The sequence below is a fragment of the Melanostigma gelatinosum genome (assembly GCF_949748355.1).
Source record: "Melanostigma gelatinosum genome assembly, chromosome: 3".
In the NCBI taxonomy this organism is placed as follows: Eukaryota; Metazoa; Chordata; class Actinopteri; order Perciformes; family Zoarcidae; genus Melanostigma; species Melanostigma gelatinosum.
This window is the reverse complement of record NC_136636.1, coordinates 17,915,833-17,930,454: the sequence shown is the minus strand read 5'-3', so window position 1 is coordinate 17,930,454 and position 14,622 is coordinate 17,915,833. Positions and strand designations below refer to the sequence as shown.

Below are 14,622 nucleotides of genomic sequence, written 5' to 3'. Positions count from 1 at the left end.
GCAGGAAGAGCTGGTGGTGGTCACACTGTGCCAGAGTTTTCTCACCCTGTGTCTGTTCTCTCACTCCTCTACATCTCTTTTACTCCGCATTTTTCCTCTCTGTCTCTTTTCTCTCACCCACCCCCCTCACATTCCCTCTCTCTCACACACACATTCAGGGACAAAAGGAAAAATAACGGGAGTCATCATCAACCTTCCACTGAGCTGGACTGCACTGAATATTGTTTTTGCCCCTAATCTGCTGGACACCGATTGCATCTGTGAGCTCTAGAGCTGTTGGTTTCAGTGTTTTGCTATCGAGACCGATAAAGTTTAAAGTAAAACACAAAAAAAAGAATCCTAACAATCCTACACAACGGTAATAAATCATAAAAACCCCAAACTTGGAACCCATTATTGTCAGCCATTTAGCATTTGTTTTCTATTCACTTGTGTGAATTCATCCTCCATTTTCTATCAAGTTTTGAATGCCAGATTCCCTCTGCACTGCAGTGCTCGGCACTGTTGACTCCACCTTTGTCCGGGGGAGTTCTGCCGACAGACACCTCTGTGACACACACGTCACCAGCAAATCATTTCACCAGGAGGGCAAAATGTGTGGGAGGTTCACACAACTTCCTCCCCAGCCAGTTCCAACCCCAGCTCGGGATGGGCAACACCACAAAATGTATAGTTTCAATCTCATAACGTGGCCAGAATCATCTTAAATACAGATACTTTTTAGTATTAATAAGTATCTGTATTTAAGATACTTTTTATCATTAAAAAGGTCAAATGTACTAAAGGTCCTCCAAATTACACAACAAAATACAACATACATCTCTAGAAAAACACATAGAAGTGTTTTCTAATCTGACATCATTTGTCTCCGAAACGGTTACAAATAACTTTTTTGGTTGTTAAGACTTGGTTAGGTTTAGGCGGGAAAACAACTTGATGAAGTTTGGAAAAAGTTCTTTAGGTTATAGGGAAACATTGTAGTTTGACTGAGTCAAGATGAAATGAAAAATACCTTTTTAGATCACATGCTCTGTCATATTGTCCACCTGTTCAACAATATATTCAAGAATATATGCAATTTCTTATTTATTTCCGACTGCAACTTTTACTTTTACCCGCTCATTTCTAAACGGCCCAATCACATGTGAAGGATTTGATTTAAATCCCTCTTGTAACTGTACACCACTCAAATATGCATAATAGCATTAACATTATCGACCAATAGCGGTCAATCTTAAAAAAACAACAACATTGCTTTTCAGTAGATGACAAGAAAACTGTCTCTTGAGTCTTGTTGACTCATCTGTTCTGCCTTCCTCCCCATGCAGACTTTGCCGCTTTATATCGGCGTCACCTCACTTCCTGCTTTGCTCCCGCCTTTATTACCGGGGCTGCTAGAGGGCTTCGTCACTTGAATCTGAACATGTTGTTTTGGGAAACGAACGATGCTCTCATTGTTCTTGTAAGGACAGTCTCCTAATGTACTATCATGTAGAGGAGAAGTGTAAATGTATCATTAACGGACTACTTCTGAATACATTTTCATGACAACCAACTCATTTGTCATCTGTTCTCTGTTAGCAGCAGCTAACATAGCTTCAAAACATGCAGGTTACTCTTCTTTATTACATTTATTTGTATCAATGACACTATTCATGTCATTGATTCAAAGACAATTCCACTGATAAAGTGATGCTTGTGAAATTGTACATTTGATAAAGCCCTATGATTTAAATAGCTGTGTCATTTTTCTTATAGATAATGTGAAAATAAGTGTAACATCAATCACCCTCATCAGGCTTCATTCACCATCAAACTGCTTCATGTGTTTAGTGTGACAGAAAAAAAAGATCCTCTTCAGTTTTATTTAGCAATCCTAAACAGAGAGCTTAGTAAGAATCCCTCACAGATGATGATCTATTCTGAGACAAGAGACGCTCCATCGTCTTTCTTTCTTCGTCCAATTTGAGTCATTGATGTGGTCAGACCGACTTATTCTATTGCTGCCACAGTCTCCGCAGTGGAAAACGTACTACCTTTCACTTGTGGCTTTGTGGGTTTTTCCTCTCGACCATGACCTTTATTTAATGCCATCCCTTCTCTTTCTTACATGCAAAAATGCAGGTCAGTGGTATCTGCATCCAAAAATGGATTTGGCTTTGGATTATTATTCTATTAACACAGGCCATGTGGGGAAATACTAATATAAGTGATATACAGTAAAAGTAGGAATGTGCATCAGTTTCAACCTTCTTTCTTTCTTCTTTCTTCCCTCTGCTGCTCTCACACCAGGTCTTTCAGGCCCGACTTCATCTTGGTGCGCCAGCACGCCTTCAGCATGGCCCAGAACGAGGATTTTAGGAACGTGATCATCGGTCTGCAGTATGCGGGCGTCCCCTCAGTCAACTCTCTGGACTCTATCTACAACCTCTGCGACAAACCATGGGCTGTAAGCAGCTTCAGCAGAAGTTATTTACACCTGCAACAACCTAAAGTATTTTATTAACTGTAGTGTACATGAGGATACACAGATGTGGAACGATGTTTTTAATGGAGCTGGCTGCTCTAAATTCTATTTTGAGGATTTGTTTTTGGTGACGTTTTGTGCTGCCGAGCTCAGTTAAAAAAAAAATTAAGACATTGTTTATTACTGTGCAAATATTGTAACAGTTCTTTACTGTATTACTGTTGAAATACATGACACTTAATCAATGACCTGTTTTAACATTGCAGTTAACTTTCTCTTTCTCCGTTGTCCTCTTCCACCAGTTTTCCCAGCTGATCAGTAATCAGAAGAAGTTAGGTTCAGATAAGATCCCTCTCATTGATCAGACGTTCTACCCCAACTACAGAGACATGGTAAGATTTATACTCTGAAACCCCAGCTTCTCAACAAATGACAGAATGTCTCCATTAATGATCTTGAGATTTAGATATTTACAGTATATTTTGTGTTGTGAGTAGTTTCACTATTTGTCTCAGGGCAGTGAGATTGCAGGAGATGCAGAATTTTGGATGTTACCGGTAAAACAAAAAAACAATCCTTTTATCTTTTAGCATAAACACTTTCACATTAAAAGTGAAGTAAAGTAAAATGTTGACCACAAAGCTGAGATTATGCATTAAAGAGTAAAAGCACAAGTCATAATACCTTTCTGAGAATTCTTCACACTGCTATAGCTACTGCTGAAGCCCCAAATCCCTAAATTCAATTAATTGTGATCAACATGTACTTTCATGTTTTAATGTCTGCAATGCCCTGAGGTAAGTATTTTTATTTTTTACACAAACAGAAAAATTACGAAACAAGACAAATATAGTATGTTAATGTAATTACACGAGTGCGAAAGGTGATCTTGTTTATTTTGTTCATGGATTTTATTTACTATATTAACTAGAGTGTATATGAGGTAAATTATAGAGGTAAAGTATAAGCTATATATACTTTGCTTTGTAGGTACCAGAGTGTGTTTTTCATTACTGGCTTGTTGGAGATATTCTGCAACAGCAGTGACCCTTTGAAGAGCTTTACCTCGAGCCTTCATTGAAGTGCTGTTAAGAGACTTTCTTTCTAACATTTTGTTTACTGAAGACAGAAAAGAAGAGTCAGTGCCACACGATTCCATTGAGACATTTTATGTACAATATTTTTTGGTACATGGAAATAGAAAACTCTATATAGACAGAAACAGAGACATAAATACAAACCCAAACAATTCTTTCAGTATAAAACAAACATGAAATAGTTTGACAACGCTTCACCAAAGCCATACATTTATTATGCAAATCATATCATATCATGAAAGTCTACATTTGATTAACATATTTTAATATAGTATGTTTCAATTCAACTATTTACGAGTTATTCATGTAACATTTTATTGTTGAATGTGAGCCTAATATAATCTTTGAATAGTGGCTCAGGTGCATTTTAATCTGTATGACTTCAGTGAAGTAATCCAGTAACAAGACAGGGGTCAATTCAGATGTGGGTCTTTTAATAAATGTTGAGTCATTATATTAAATAATGCCTATAAAACAACAAGTAAATCGCTAATTATAGCTCTGTCATGAATATCAGTTATTTCTCATTTTGTTGGTCAAAGTTGTGGCAAAGGTTTTGCTATCTTTTCATGAACTTGAAAATTGAGGAGAAGCCACTTCCTGTTTTTAAAGTGTTGAAAACAGTGAATTGAACCGTGTCCTGTTACATCATTTCCTCAAAGAAGAGGTGGCTTGGCTTCTACAGGTGGCAGTGCTGTTGTTAAAGCGCTGGATTAGATTTTTGGCACGGAAAATATTACAGAGTTCAACCAAGGAAACTAAACACATAAAAGATAACAACTTCTATGCTATAAAACACAATCTGGTTAGCCTTTAAAATGTTAATTCTCACTGAAGTACAATATTTACATTCTCAGCAATTTGAGAGTATAAACTGTGATGATTTAGATGTACAAGAATTATGGTCATATATAATTCATGTGTCAGATTTTGTCAAAATATAATTAATTAGGGAATGCTTGGTGTTGCTTTGCTCTAGATACTGTAAATATAACACAGTATCTAGAGCTAAGAGCAAATCACATATAAAAGTATAAATTCAACACCAGAATGTGTGGGGAAAGGTGGCAGCGCTGCAGTCTGCCTGCAAAAATTTAGTAGCACAGATTAGACTTTGCATTGCAGCACTGTGGCAGAAGTTGGCAGCTTTTTTCTACTATTTTCCTCATATTGTTTGAGAGTAAATGTCCAACTTCCTTATACTTTCAGTAAATGCATAACCCAAATGGTTACATAACCTTTTGTGAGTTATGCATGAACAAATATGAGGTCTTCAGTATTTGTCAAAGTTTTGCATTTACCATCCGGTCATCAGAAATGAAGAAAAGAATTCACCCTGGGGTGAATAACTTACATTGGATGGTCTGCTGCTTTTCTAAGTTGGTGGAAAACAGCTAGTGAAGTGGAATGTGTGAGAGGGAGAAAATGAGTCCGAGGAATGTTGAAAGCCCCTGCAGTTTAAAAAGATTTAGCATTGCTGTAGCAACCAAGTGAACTCTGCTAACAGAAGCTCAGCGTTGGGTTAAACTTCCTCAACTGTCAAATTCAGCCACTTTTTTCAATGAAATCAATTGCTACTTTGCGTGCCATTTGAGCTACATAAGCCAAAGCAGGAAATGTTTCTCAGGATTTTGCAGGAGTGAAATGGAGTAAAATTAGTTACAAGTCATGGGTCAGCCATGTCCAGGAAGTCTTTCTCAGGTGGCGGTCACCCCCGGTACCAGCTACAGGTTGTGTCAGAACGGCGGATACAGGCGTACTGCCGAGCCTGCTCCCCATTTAGGCTGTTATCCAGCAACCAGTCAGTCCACAAGCACTCATTTTCTCCTGTAGACGCACATGGGACTGTGTAACAGGTGTTGATCTGTGGATACAAGAGTTTTTGAGTCATACGTTCACTCATCTCAGTGTTTGTTCCTGAAGTTGGCCTTCCCTGTGACTTGTGTTTTGGTGGTATTTGTAAGGAAACTGAAGCGTGAACACACACTTGAGAGTGTTTTGTACTGAAATGGAAAGAAAGTTTGAGCCAGAGTAAGAGATGAGAAAAGTGACCTTGTTGCTCGTCGGCTGCTATCGGTTGCTTTGTTTCTTGAGGCGTCTCTAAGACAGATAGATGAGTGGGACAAGGACGAATATGTTTGAATATGGAGAACAAACAGTCCTTACTCACTCTGCATTCACAGCCCATCTGGTATCTGTAGTTGAGATTCTTCTTCTGTGACAGTGATAAGTTGTCCCAGGACTCTACTAGGTCGCATTGGCCAATAGAAATTCTCCCATCGCTCCACATACTTCCTGTTTTGTGACATCACAACACTGCCATTGAAAATGTCATCTAGCACACAGCAAGTTAAGTTATGTTGCTGTATTAAACAGCCTACCGTGTATATGGACATTTTACAACGTTTACAACGCTTGCTTTTTAAAAGACACTTTCAGAAAAACACATACAGTTGCCATCTTGCCAAGAGTTACATTAGAAGATGGATACCACTCTCATATCCGTACGGTTATCTGAGCTTTGCAAAACTTTTGACAAAGCGGGAAAAGCTAGCCTTGGTCTTTATGCTAAGCTAAGCTAAGCTAACTGACTAATAAAATCATGTTAATCTTCTCATCCACTCTTGGCAGAATAGCAAGTGAATACACGTATTTCCCCAAATGTTGAACTTTCTGTTGCTTTTTCCACCTAAAAATGCAATATACAAACATTGCTGTACCTGAGAGCAAGTACCCTGCTTTATTGTTGGAGTCCAGTTTGACTCCACACAGTGAGGAGAAGACGGGAGTGTACACGTACTGGATGTCCTTGGCCTTGTCAAAACCTTTGAACATCTGGAAACAGAGGAAAAGGGAAGGAAGTATAAGACTGGCCGAATATAAATGAAGTGGTTCTTAATTCCTCAGCAATCAAACAGATTTGAATTCAACTCCACAATGTAGAAATGACACTGTCTGTAAATAAAGAATGACCACATTTTGGATGCTGGGCAGACACTAACTGCTCAGTGTTCGTTAGTAACACTATACGGTCGAGTGGAGAACGAGATTGAACTCGACTGTTTCTGTGTGTTTGAATGTTGTTAACCGTAGACCAATCAGAATTTGTTGACTTTTCCTGGAAGGCGGATGTAGCCAGTAACCACACTAATTACACAGCTACTCGCAGCAGCATAGACAATAACAAATGATGTATGTCTGCACCGACAGCAGCTGTTACTGCTGTATTCAGAGATCTCACCTTGATCATTTTGATCTCATATTGGATCATCTTCATGTAAGGTGAGGAGCTGTTGCTAAGCGACACAATCTTCTCTCCGGAGATCTTTGCCCTGATCACTGTCAGGAAAGGGAAATAGCAGAGATACAGGAGGATTTAGATTAATTGAAATGCCAAATACATGCAGGAGGCAAGATAAGAATGTGATTTACATGCCAGAGACAATGGAAAACATCCTGAATTATGCATATTTCTACATATACGTTTTTCACTTCGCTCTAGTTATTAGATGGACAAATTGCCGGGATTCCTTTTTCTTTCTAACCCCCCTCCTCCCTCCTTTTCTGTCATTTTGCTTGTCGCTCGTCTTTCTCTCCTCACAGACAGTGTAGCAGTCCCTCTCAGTAGTGATACAGGACGTGTCCCTCCTCTCCTCTGGGAGGGAAATCAAAACCCACATGGAATATCAAGTAGCTTTCTGCTTGCACAGTCCCATTAGCTGAGTCCACACACACGCTCACAAACACACATTTATGTATACAGTATATACCACACGCACTTTTACTCAGACCAAACCATGTCTGGCACAGAGGTGAGTTAACGTTATTTCATCCCGTACTGTAAATCAAGTAGAAGAGTAAGACAGCAGGATAATTGTTCTGTGCTTCTCAACAGGAAGGTGCAGTAAAGATTTTACAACCTCTTAGTTAGAGACAAAACACTCATTACACTTTAAATGTTATTAATGTTACACGTGTTACTCTCAAAGACCACAACATGCAGTTCAAACTGTGCCAAATCAAACCGACTTCATTGCTGCAGAACCATCAAACCCATAAGAGCTGCAGTTTTAGACATCTGCATGACTCATTATGTTAACTGCCAAATTAATTTCACTGTCAAACATTTCCTTTAAACTAATAACACTGCAGTAGCTCCATCAATCAGACATAATTAAGTTGACCATTATAGCTTTCTCCCAGGTTATCAAAAAGTCCCAGACAGTTTGAACATGGCAAACAGAATTAACTGTTAACTAACATCATAATGCATAACAATGCATCGTAGTAGTAGTCAACGTCATACTTCAAACTGAGTTAGGGGTTATTTCCATGACGTACTTATGTTCAGCTCCGTTCACGACTCCACGTCCACAATGAGACCTGGAAGCTACTATGGAGGATAACATTAGCAGCTCTGTTCTGCTTATCGTATTTCAGGAAGGTGACACTCCAGCAGCTCGAACTTACGTCAGCCAAAACACATTGGTTAGTCCTCAAGCTGAACACCTTTTCTCATGTAACTTCATAATTGAAACACACTGTTTGTAAATATGAAGATTAAAGAATAATTTACTGAGTAGCTAAACAGTATAGCCCTACAATGAAATATAAGAAGAACACACAATGTCATGTCTGTAGCGTTCAATTCAATTTTCTAATTTTTAAGGAGTACATTAGAAACATTAAAAAGGCGTCGGACTAGAAAAGGTAAGCCTACTTTTGTCTATCTATAAACAAGTTCTGCGTGCATATGAAGAATCTGTAGGCAACGGGACAAGATTTTGACATCTGAAGCATTTTGGATTTTGGTTTGTAGTCCGTCTAGTATTAACCAATCACATGCAGGCTATTGTTGAGCGCAGGTAAACAGTCTGTATTGAGAGCAAAAGAGGCGGAATGCATCGGCCAAAAACGACCCACTATTATCATTGTAAACATCATTATGTGTAGTGTGAGAAGCTTGACAGGTGTACCAACAGTAAGTAAGGCTGAGCAAAGACGATTGATTATACTGTTGATTATGTGTATGATCAGAGACATGGATATGATGTACTAAAATATCTTTAGTTTGGCCTGGCGAGCAATGACAATCATGCAATAAGTTGCCTGTAATGCCCATTGCCTATATAAGTATGTGGCTATATAATTACTATTCCACATTATTCTCTCTGAAAGAAAGAAAAAGGTTCCCTGTAGATGAACCAGAATGAGTTGGAAAAAGAGAAGGGGAGAGACGGATAAGTGAAGCTAGTACCTAGCTATACCTTGGTATAACATGAAAGAGAGACAACAGCTACAGTATAATAGAGAGAGACAGTGTGACCCAGCACCCCTCCTGACACAGCTACGCAAACCACCGCCTTTGTTTGTGCATTTCGCCTCATCACATGTGAAATTGGTTCAGGAGAAAAAGAATACGCGAGCAGATAGAAAGGCAGGCAGACAAACAAATGTACAGACAGGAAGTTAATGCGAACTTGTGTGAGGTTGTGTAGTTTAATCAGAGTGCGCTGCAGCGCCCACAGAGAGCAGCTGGTCCAAGGTTGTTACTTTATAGAGAATGTCAGAGAGCACAAAACGCGAGCTCATATAACTTTGTTATGCTTCAATCTTATGTTGCATAACTGATTAAGACTTGTTGCATGTCAGGAACAAGTAGATATCAAATCCAGTAAGTGCATAGATGCTCTATAATACCTAAGAATACACTTAACAAGGTCTGACCTCACAAGGACACACCTGCACGCATTGACCTAATAACGGCATGCAACGAATTAGAGCTCAGTTTAATTAAAAGGTACATGCGTATAATCCATAGGTGCTTGTGTGTGTATATATATATATATATATATATATATATATATATATATACATAAACAACTGTGACCAAGAAATGTACTAAGCAGGACATTTTACAGCTGACAAACTTTGTCTCTGGTGGACAAAGTCTGTAATGGAGACATTGTTTATACCACAAACATATCTTCAGCATTTTTTCTTCACTTCCCTGTTACTTACAGACAAATAGACCAATACGATCTGTGATAGGCCAAAGCTGTCAGATTACTCTCTCAGAACTCTTGTTGGAATTGTCACATATTTTCGGAACCCCCCCCCCCCCCCCTGCATCTTTTCGACAACGGATTAGTGGGGGCTGTGTACGAGCTTTCTGTAACTTCCCGAATCCATTCACTCTCACTTCACATGGTGATTGGCCAGCTGTGGGGAAGTTAGAAAGTAAGCTGGGCTTGAACAACACATTACAAGAACTAGTTCTGTACGATTATAACCCGACCCCAATACTTGCTTATTTACCAGCCCAGCAGATTTATCAGTTTAACTGTACTTGTGAAGAAGTATTTTTGCTTTCAGTTTAAGTGTAAGGGTATCTGAATACTTCCACCATTGACAATTCAAAAAAATGCAGCAAGTCTTCTTTTTTACAGGCCAATGTCATCAGCATAACCCTCTCCTCAACTACGATTACACCACTGGATAAGGCTGTCATGCCACACAGAAATACTCTGTACCAGTGATGACTGTCATATTATTGCCCTCTTTGTTCAGTTCAGCTCTTTGATCTGCACTTCCTTTGGCAAGAAGAAACATCTGAAAGTAGATGAAGTGCTTCGGCAAATTAGCCGACCCATTTAAATCTTCAGAGCAGAAGAATGGGTCTGTGTCGTCTGTTAATGGTAAGTAATACACCACGGCATACCCGTGCTCTGTGTAAGGATCAAATAGTTGTCAGTCTGAGCATTGGCTGTGTATCACTGCAACATGGAAGAGGACAGAAGTTGCTGTAGCTAATTAACCAAGAATCGTACAGTCGCTTTTCCATTAGCAGATAGTAGTAGCACCTTCCAGACTTATTATTTTTTTGGGCAGTGATATATTTAAATGGCATTTACTGTGGAATTTAAATGTAATGTAACTGAACAACAAAACTAATTATTCCAAGTTTCTTGCCTCTTCCTAAAATGATTGTCTTGGCCCAGATTCTCTGAAATGTTTACCCCCCCCCCACCGAGACATCTTTGAACTGTCCAGGCTAGGTTACCCTCTCAATTCAGTTGCTGCAGCTGTGTTATGAACAGGAACAAGGACAGGCACGCCTGCAGAGTGAAAGTGGCCGTGCATCGTCCTCACAGCTACATAACCAACGAGAAATATTGCAAGCTTGTACCATGAGAACTGATGTAGTAAGTAACTTCCCCCCTCCCTGATGAATCGGCACCCTTGTCATGCTCACAAAGCTGGACTGTCAGTGGGCTTTCACACTGATATTGTTAGTATGCAGACCATTAGACCAAGCCTATAGACATGGAAATGAAGTGGGGAGAGAGAGGGAAAGAAAGAGAGAGAGATGGAGTAGGCTGTGTTGGCATGGCTTGGCCTCCGTCCAACTAACACACACACACACACTCATGCACACAATCTCAAATACACAAACAGGGCCAGGGAATCGTCCAAGGTTCGTCCAGATGGGATATTACTGAGATGTACAGCTTTATTCAAAGGGCTCATCTACTCTGACAGCACTGTCAGGTCAACTAAAGGCCACCACCACCCTATGCTGAGAAAACAACCAGGACAGAGTAACAACAGATGCCGCTAAATGAAAAGTTTTCTTTGACACACTTAGTGTGAGAGAGGGATTTTCCTTATTTGGTATTCATGGCTCCAAAATGTTGCATCCTACATGAAAGAGACCAATGACTCTTGTATCCATTCAGAGGTGGACTCATGCATTCAAAACTAAACACAGACCCGAGCGTACCCCAGGGAAATGGGATCCAATTACAAAAGAACCTGTGGTTAATTGAACATTTGTGAAGTCCCGCCCCTTATAGTTTCTGCTGCTATGCCTGTCAAGCTTTCCGCTCCTGGAGTTTACAATGATAATGGTGGAAGACTTAACTGCAGTAACAGTTCATGATATGCCGCTCGGCTTTTGAAGCAATGCTGGTAAGTTAGTGAGCCCAACATGCTAATGTTTGCAGCTCACTTTAGAACAGAAGCACACAGTTTGATCCACTCTTCGCACTTTTGCTCTTGTGTCTTTGGTTGTGAAAGGATATAATACAAAGACACAACCCACCACACTCACAGGATATAATTAGTATCGCAACATTCCATTTCCATTGTAACATGTGGAGAAATCTAAAATCAACAGACATACTGTAACTAGATACAGTTCCTAAGCTCTAATTGGACAATTGGGGGAGGGGATTAGAAAACGTTCCATTGGAATCCATTTTGTTTGGCTACAGTGGAGCACATGGAAGAAGTTTACCTCCAGGACTTTCTGCCAGAAAGGGTTAATGTTAACGCAAACCATGCGTTAGTCATTTCCTAAACCCAATCAAGTAGGTTTGTTGCCTAAAACTAAGGATAGTTCTGGCAGAATGCCCTGAGGGCAAACCTCTCCCATGTGCAGGCAGAAACAGAGACAAAGTGGTTCAACATGTGTCAATTGCTGATGAGCTACAATGTTTGCAACATGTTCATTTCAATAGCTTTGTTTTTTAATCTTAGCCTCACGATTTACGTGAGAATAACATGCATGCACTGCTTTTGTGTCTTGTTTAGGGGTTATTATGTGACCAATGAAAGACAAAACAAAAGACCAAAATATTATAAAACTGGACCCAGTGCTATACCAGCATAGACTGGAAAGTCGTTGTCTGTTCTAACTCATCGGGACTATGTCAACATCAGGCCTGTCTGAAAACCTCAAATTGTTCAGATGGAGAAAACAGAATAATTGTATGGGACCTCCATCTCACTCTTTGATGACACACTTCATACGTAACACTGTCCCAAAAACACTGCCCCGAATACCCTCAATGTGACCTCATAACCCAGATCTAATTTGGCATTTTGGGAGTTTTGAAACAGGTCTCAGCATATTGTTTTGAGGCACATTTTACTTTGAAAGGAGCTGACCCACTCGAAACCTGAAGGGAGAAACAGACCAATTAGAAAAACCAGACTAAAATACCGTGAAGCAATTTCTTTGTCTACTTTCTCTTTCTCTCTGCCTCGCTCCTCTGCTGGTGTGTAACCTTTGACAGAAGCACATACTCCAGCTTTCCACAGTCTCGAGCCAAGTACTCAAAGTCAGAGCAGAGTGTTGGTTTTGGCCTCTGCTTGGACAAGAAGGATGACGGGGGGGGGCGTCAGACAGGGAGACAGGCAGACAACGGACAGACAGACAGATAGAAAGTAGGCCGGGACCACTTGGCGCTCGCTGTTTTTTTTTTTAGGGTTTGTTTTTATGCAATAGAAAGAAGGAAGACTCAATTATTTAACAACAAAAAAACAGACACCTGGCTGCCCTGTTGTCAAATAACAACAGGGCTGGACGTGTATTCATCTTGGTATAAAAGAAAAAAGAAAGACCAGCTATTCTATATCGTGCTTTAATGACTTAGACTGTCAATATTGTCTGCATCAAACTGATCGTTTCCATGAATATTATTGGAAAAAGCCTTATTATTGGATAAATCAACATTTCTTTCCCTGTTGATTAGTTCTTGTCTCGAGAGGTTTTAACTGTGGATTTGAATTGTTGTGAAAATCCAATCAAGATGATCAAAAAGCCAAATCATCAATCAGTCAGTTATGAAGGAGAGTCATTCCTTGCATTTTAAAACCACACACTCACTTTTTAGTTCTGCCACCATAATTAAACGCAGGAGCTTATATTCTTATATAACTCTTATCTCAGTGAACAGACGCTAAATGGGTCTGCAGTTATTAACTCACCGATCTCAGCGCTGCAGAATAGCTGCTGTGGGTGTGCTGGGTGGCAGCTACATCCCTCCACGACTTCCTCCATGCCTGCACCGAGCAAAAGGAGCACCCAGAGCCCCAGACACGCACTCCGCTCCTGGGACATGGTCATGATGACTCTGGCTGCCTCTGACCGCTCCGCCACTCGATGAACGCTCGGCAAACCTCTTCTGATCCTGTTAAATTCCACGGGAAAAGTAAAACGGGCAGCAACGGGGGGAGAGGGGGGGGAGAAGGATAAGACAGTAGAGTCGAAGGAGTGAGATGAGCTGAAAGGCAGCTGTGGATAAAAAATGTTTAAAGTTCAAAGTACACCTCTGAATTTGAGCTGGAGAAAATTGCTTGGGTTGAAGGGAAGGCTGCCACTGCTCTCTGTCTCTCTCGCCCTCTATCTGTCACCCTCTCTCCCTCTCTGTAGACAACACACAGTGAAACTTACAATAGTTGGATCCCCTCACACTCTGGTCCTGAATGCTGAGAGGGTCGCACACAGGGAGCCTCTTATGTACTCAACAATTTAGGGACAGCCTCCTCAAACGCAGGCAAAAAAAAGCTACCATCCTTCGCCTCTTGCACCCTCTTTTGATGTCCTCCCTCTTCTCCCATTGGCTGTCGTGGGTTAGTCATGAAAATGATGACGGATTAATGATGTATTGTCGAACGGGTTTGTGAAGCATTTATAAATTAGACGAGTGTTCATCTTTTTTCCGGTGCAGCTCGTGCGACCATCAGTGCAGCATCTTTTTCATAAAAGCAAACGACAATCATAAAAATGATCGCAGCAGTAAACACCCAAAGAAACACATTTTTATGAGAAAATGCAGCTCTAACATTGGGAATGCTTGTTCATTTGTGAATCTGTACCAAACATAGACGATGCTAAGCGTCGCGCTGTATTCAAGTTTAGAATCTTAATGTTCCTTGCTTGAACTTCTTATTTGCTTTACTGGGTCAATATGTGCCCTGCTGGTAGCATCGGTCTTGGTCATTTTGTGTGACATTCTTTAAAGCTGCACTAATGAATATTTGTATGTTAATTCTTCACACAACAACTTGTAAAATGAAAGGCGTTGCTCGTGGAGACAAACTCACAATTATCGCCCGACTCTGCAGCTCCCTTCAGCTCTATGCAGCGTTTCAGCAACTTTCAGCAAGTTAAAGAGACAGATATTGCCATCAGGACGTGTTCTAAGCAAAAGAAAACCGAAAATGACAGTTGACTTGCTTTCATCAAGTGTCCATAATCACAAGTCCACA

At 40.3% G+C, this 14,622-nt stretch overlaps 2 protein-coding genes across 3 annotated transcripts in view; one reads left to right on the top strand and one right to left on the bottom strand.

Moving 5' to 3' along the window:
• Nucleotides 1-14,622, top strand: part of syn2b (synapsin IIb) — a gene marked incomplete at its 3' end in the record, with an annotated part of 67,831 nt that overhangs the window by 42,242 nt on the left and 10,967 nt on the right. For both annotated transcript variants that reach the window (XM_079297070.1, XM_079297069.1), the window contains exons 4-5: nucleotides 2,293-2,449; nucleotides 2,770-2,859. In XM_079297070.1, coding sequence (XP_079153196.1) covers nucleotides 2,293-2,449; nucleotides 2,770-2,859 — 247 coding nt within the window. The remainder of the gene's footprint in view (nucleotides 1-2,292; nucleotides 2,450-2,769; nucleotides 2,860-14,622) is intronic.
• LOC306797687 (metalloproteinase inhibitor 4-like) lies at nucleotides 3,636-13,501 on the bottom strand. The gene is made up of 5 exons (XM_079297071.1): nucleotides 13,339-13,501; nucleotides 6,806-6,903; nucleotides 6,285-6,399; nucleotides 5,735-5,859; nucleotides 3,636-5,428 (listed from the first exon to the last, which is right to left on the bottom strand). Exons 1-5 carry the CDS (start codon nucleotides 13,475-13,477, stop codon nucleotides 5,273-5,275), a joined length of 633 nt encoding a protein of 210 aa, XP_079153197.1. The 5' UTR covers nucleotides 13,478-13,501; the 3' UTR covers nucleotides 3,636-5,272.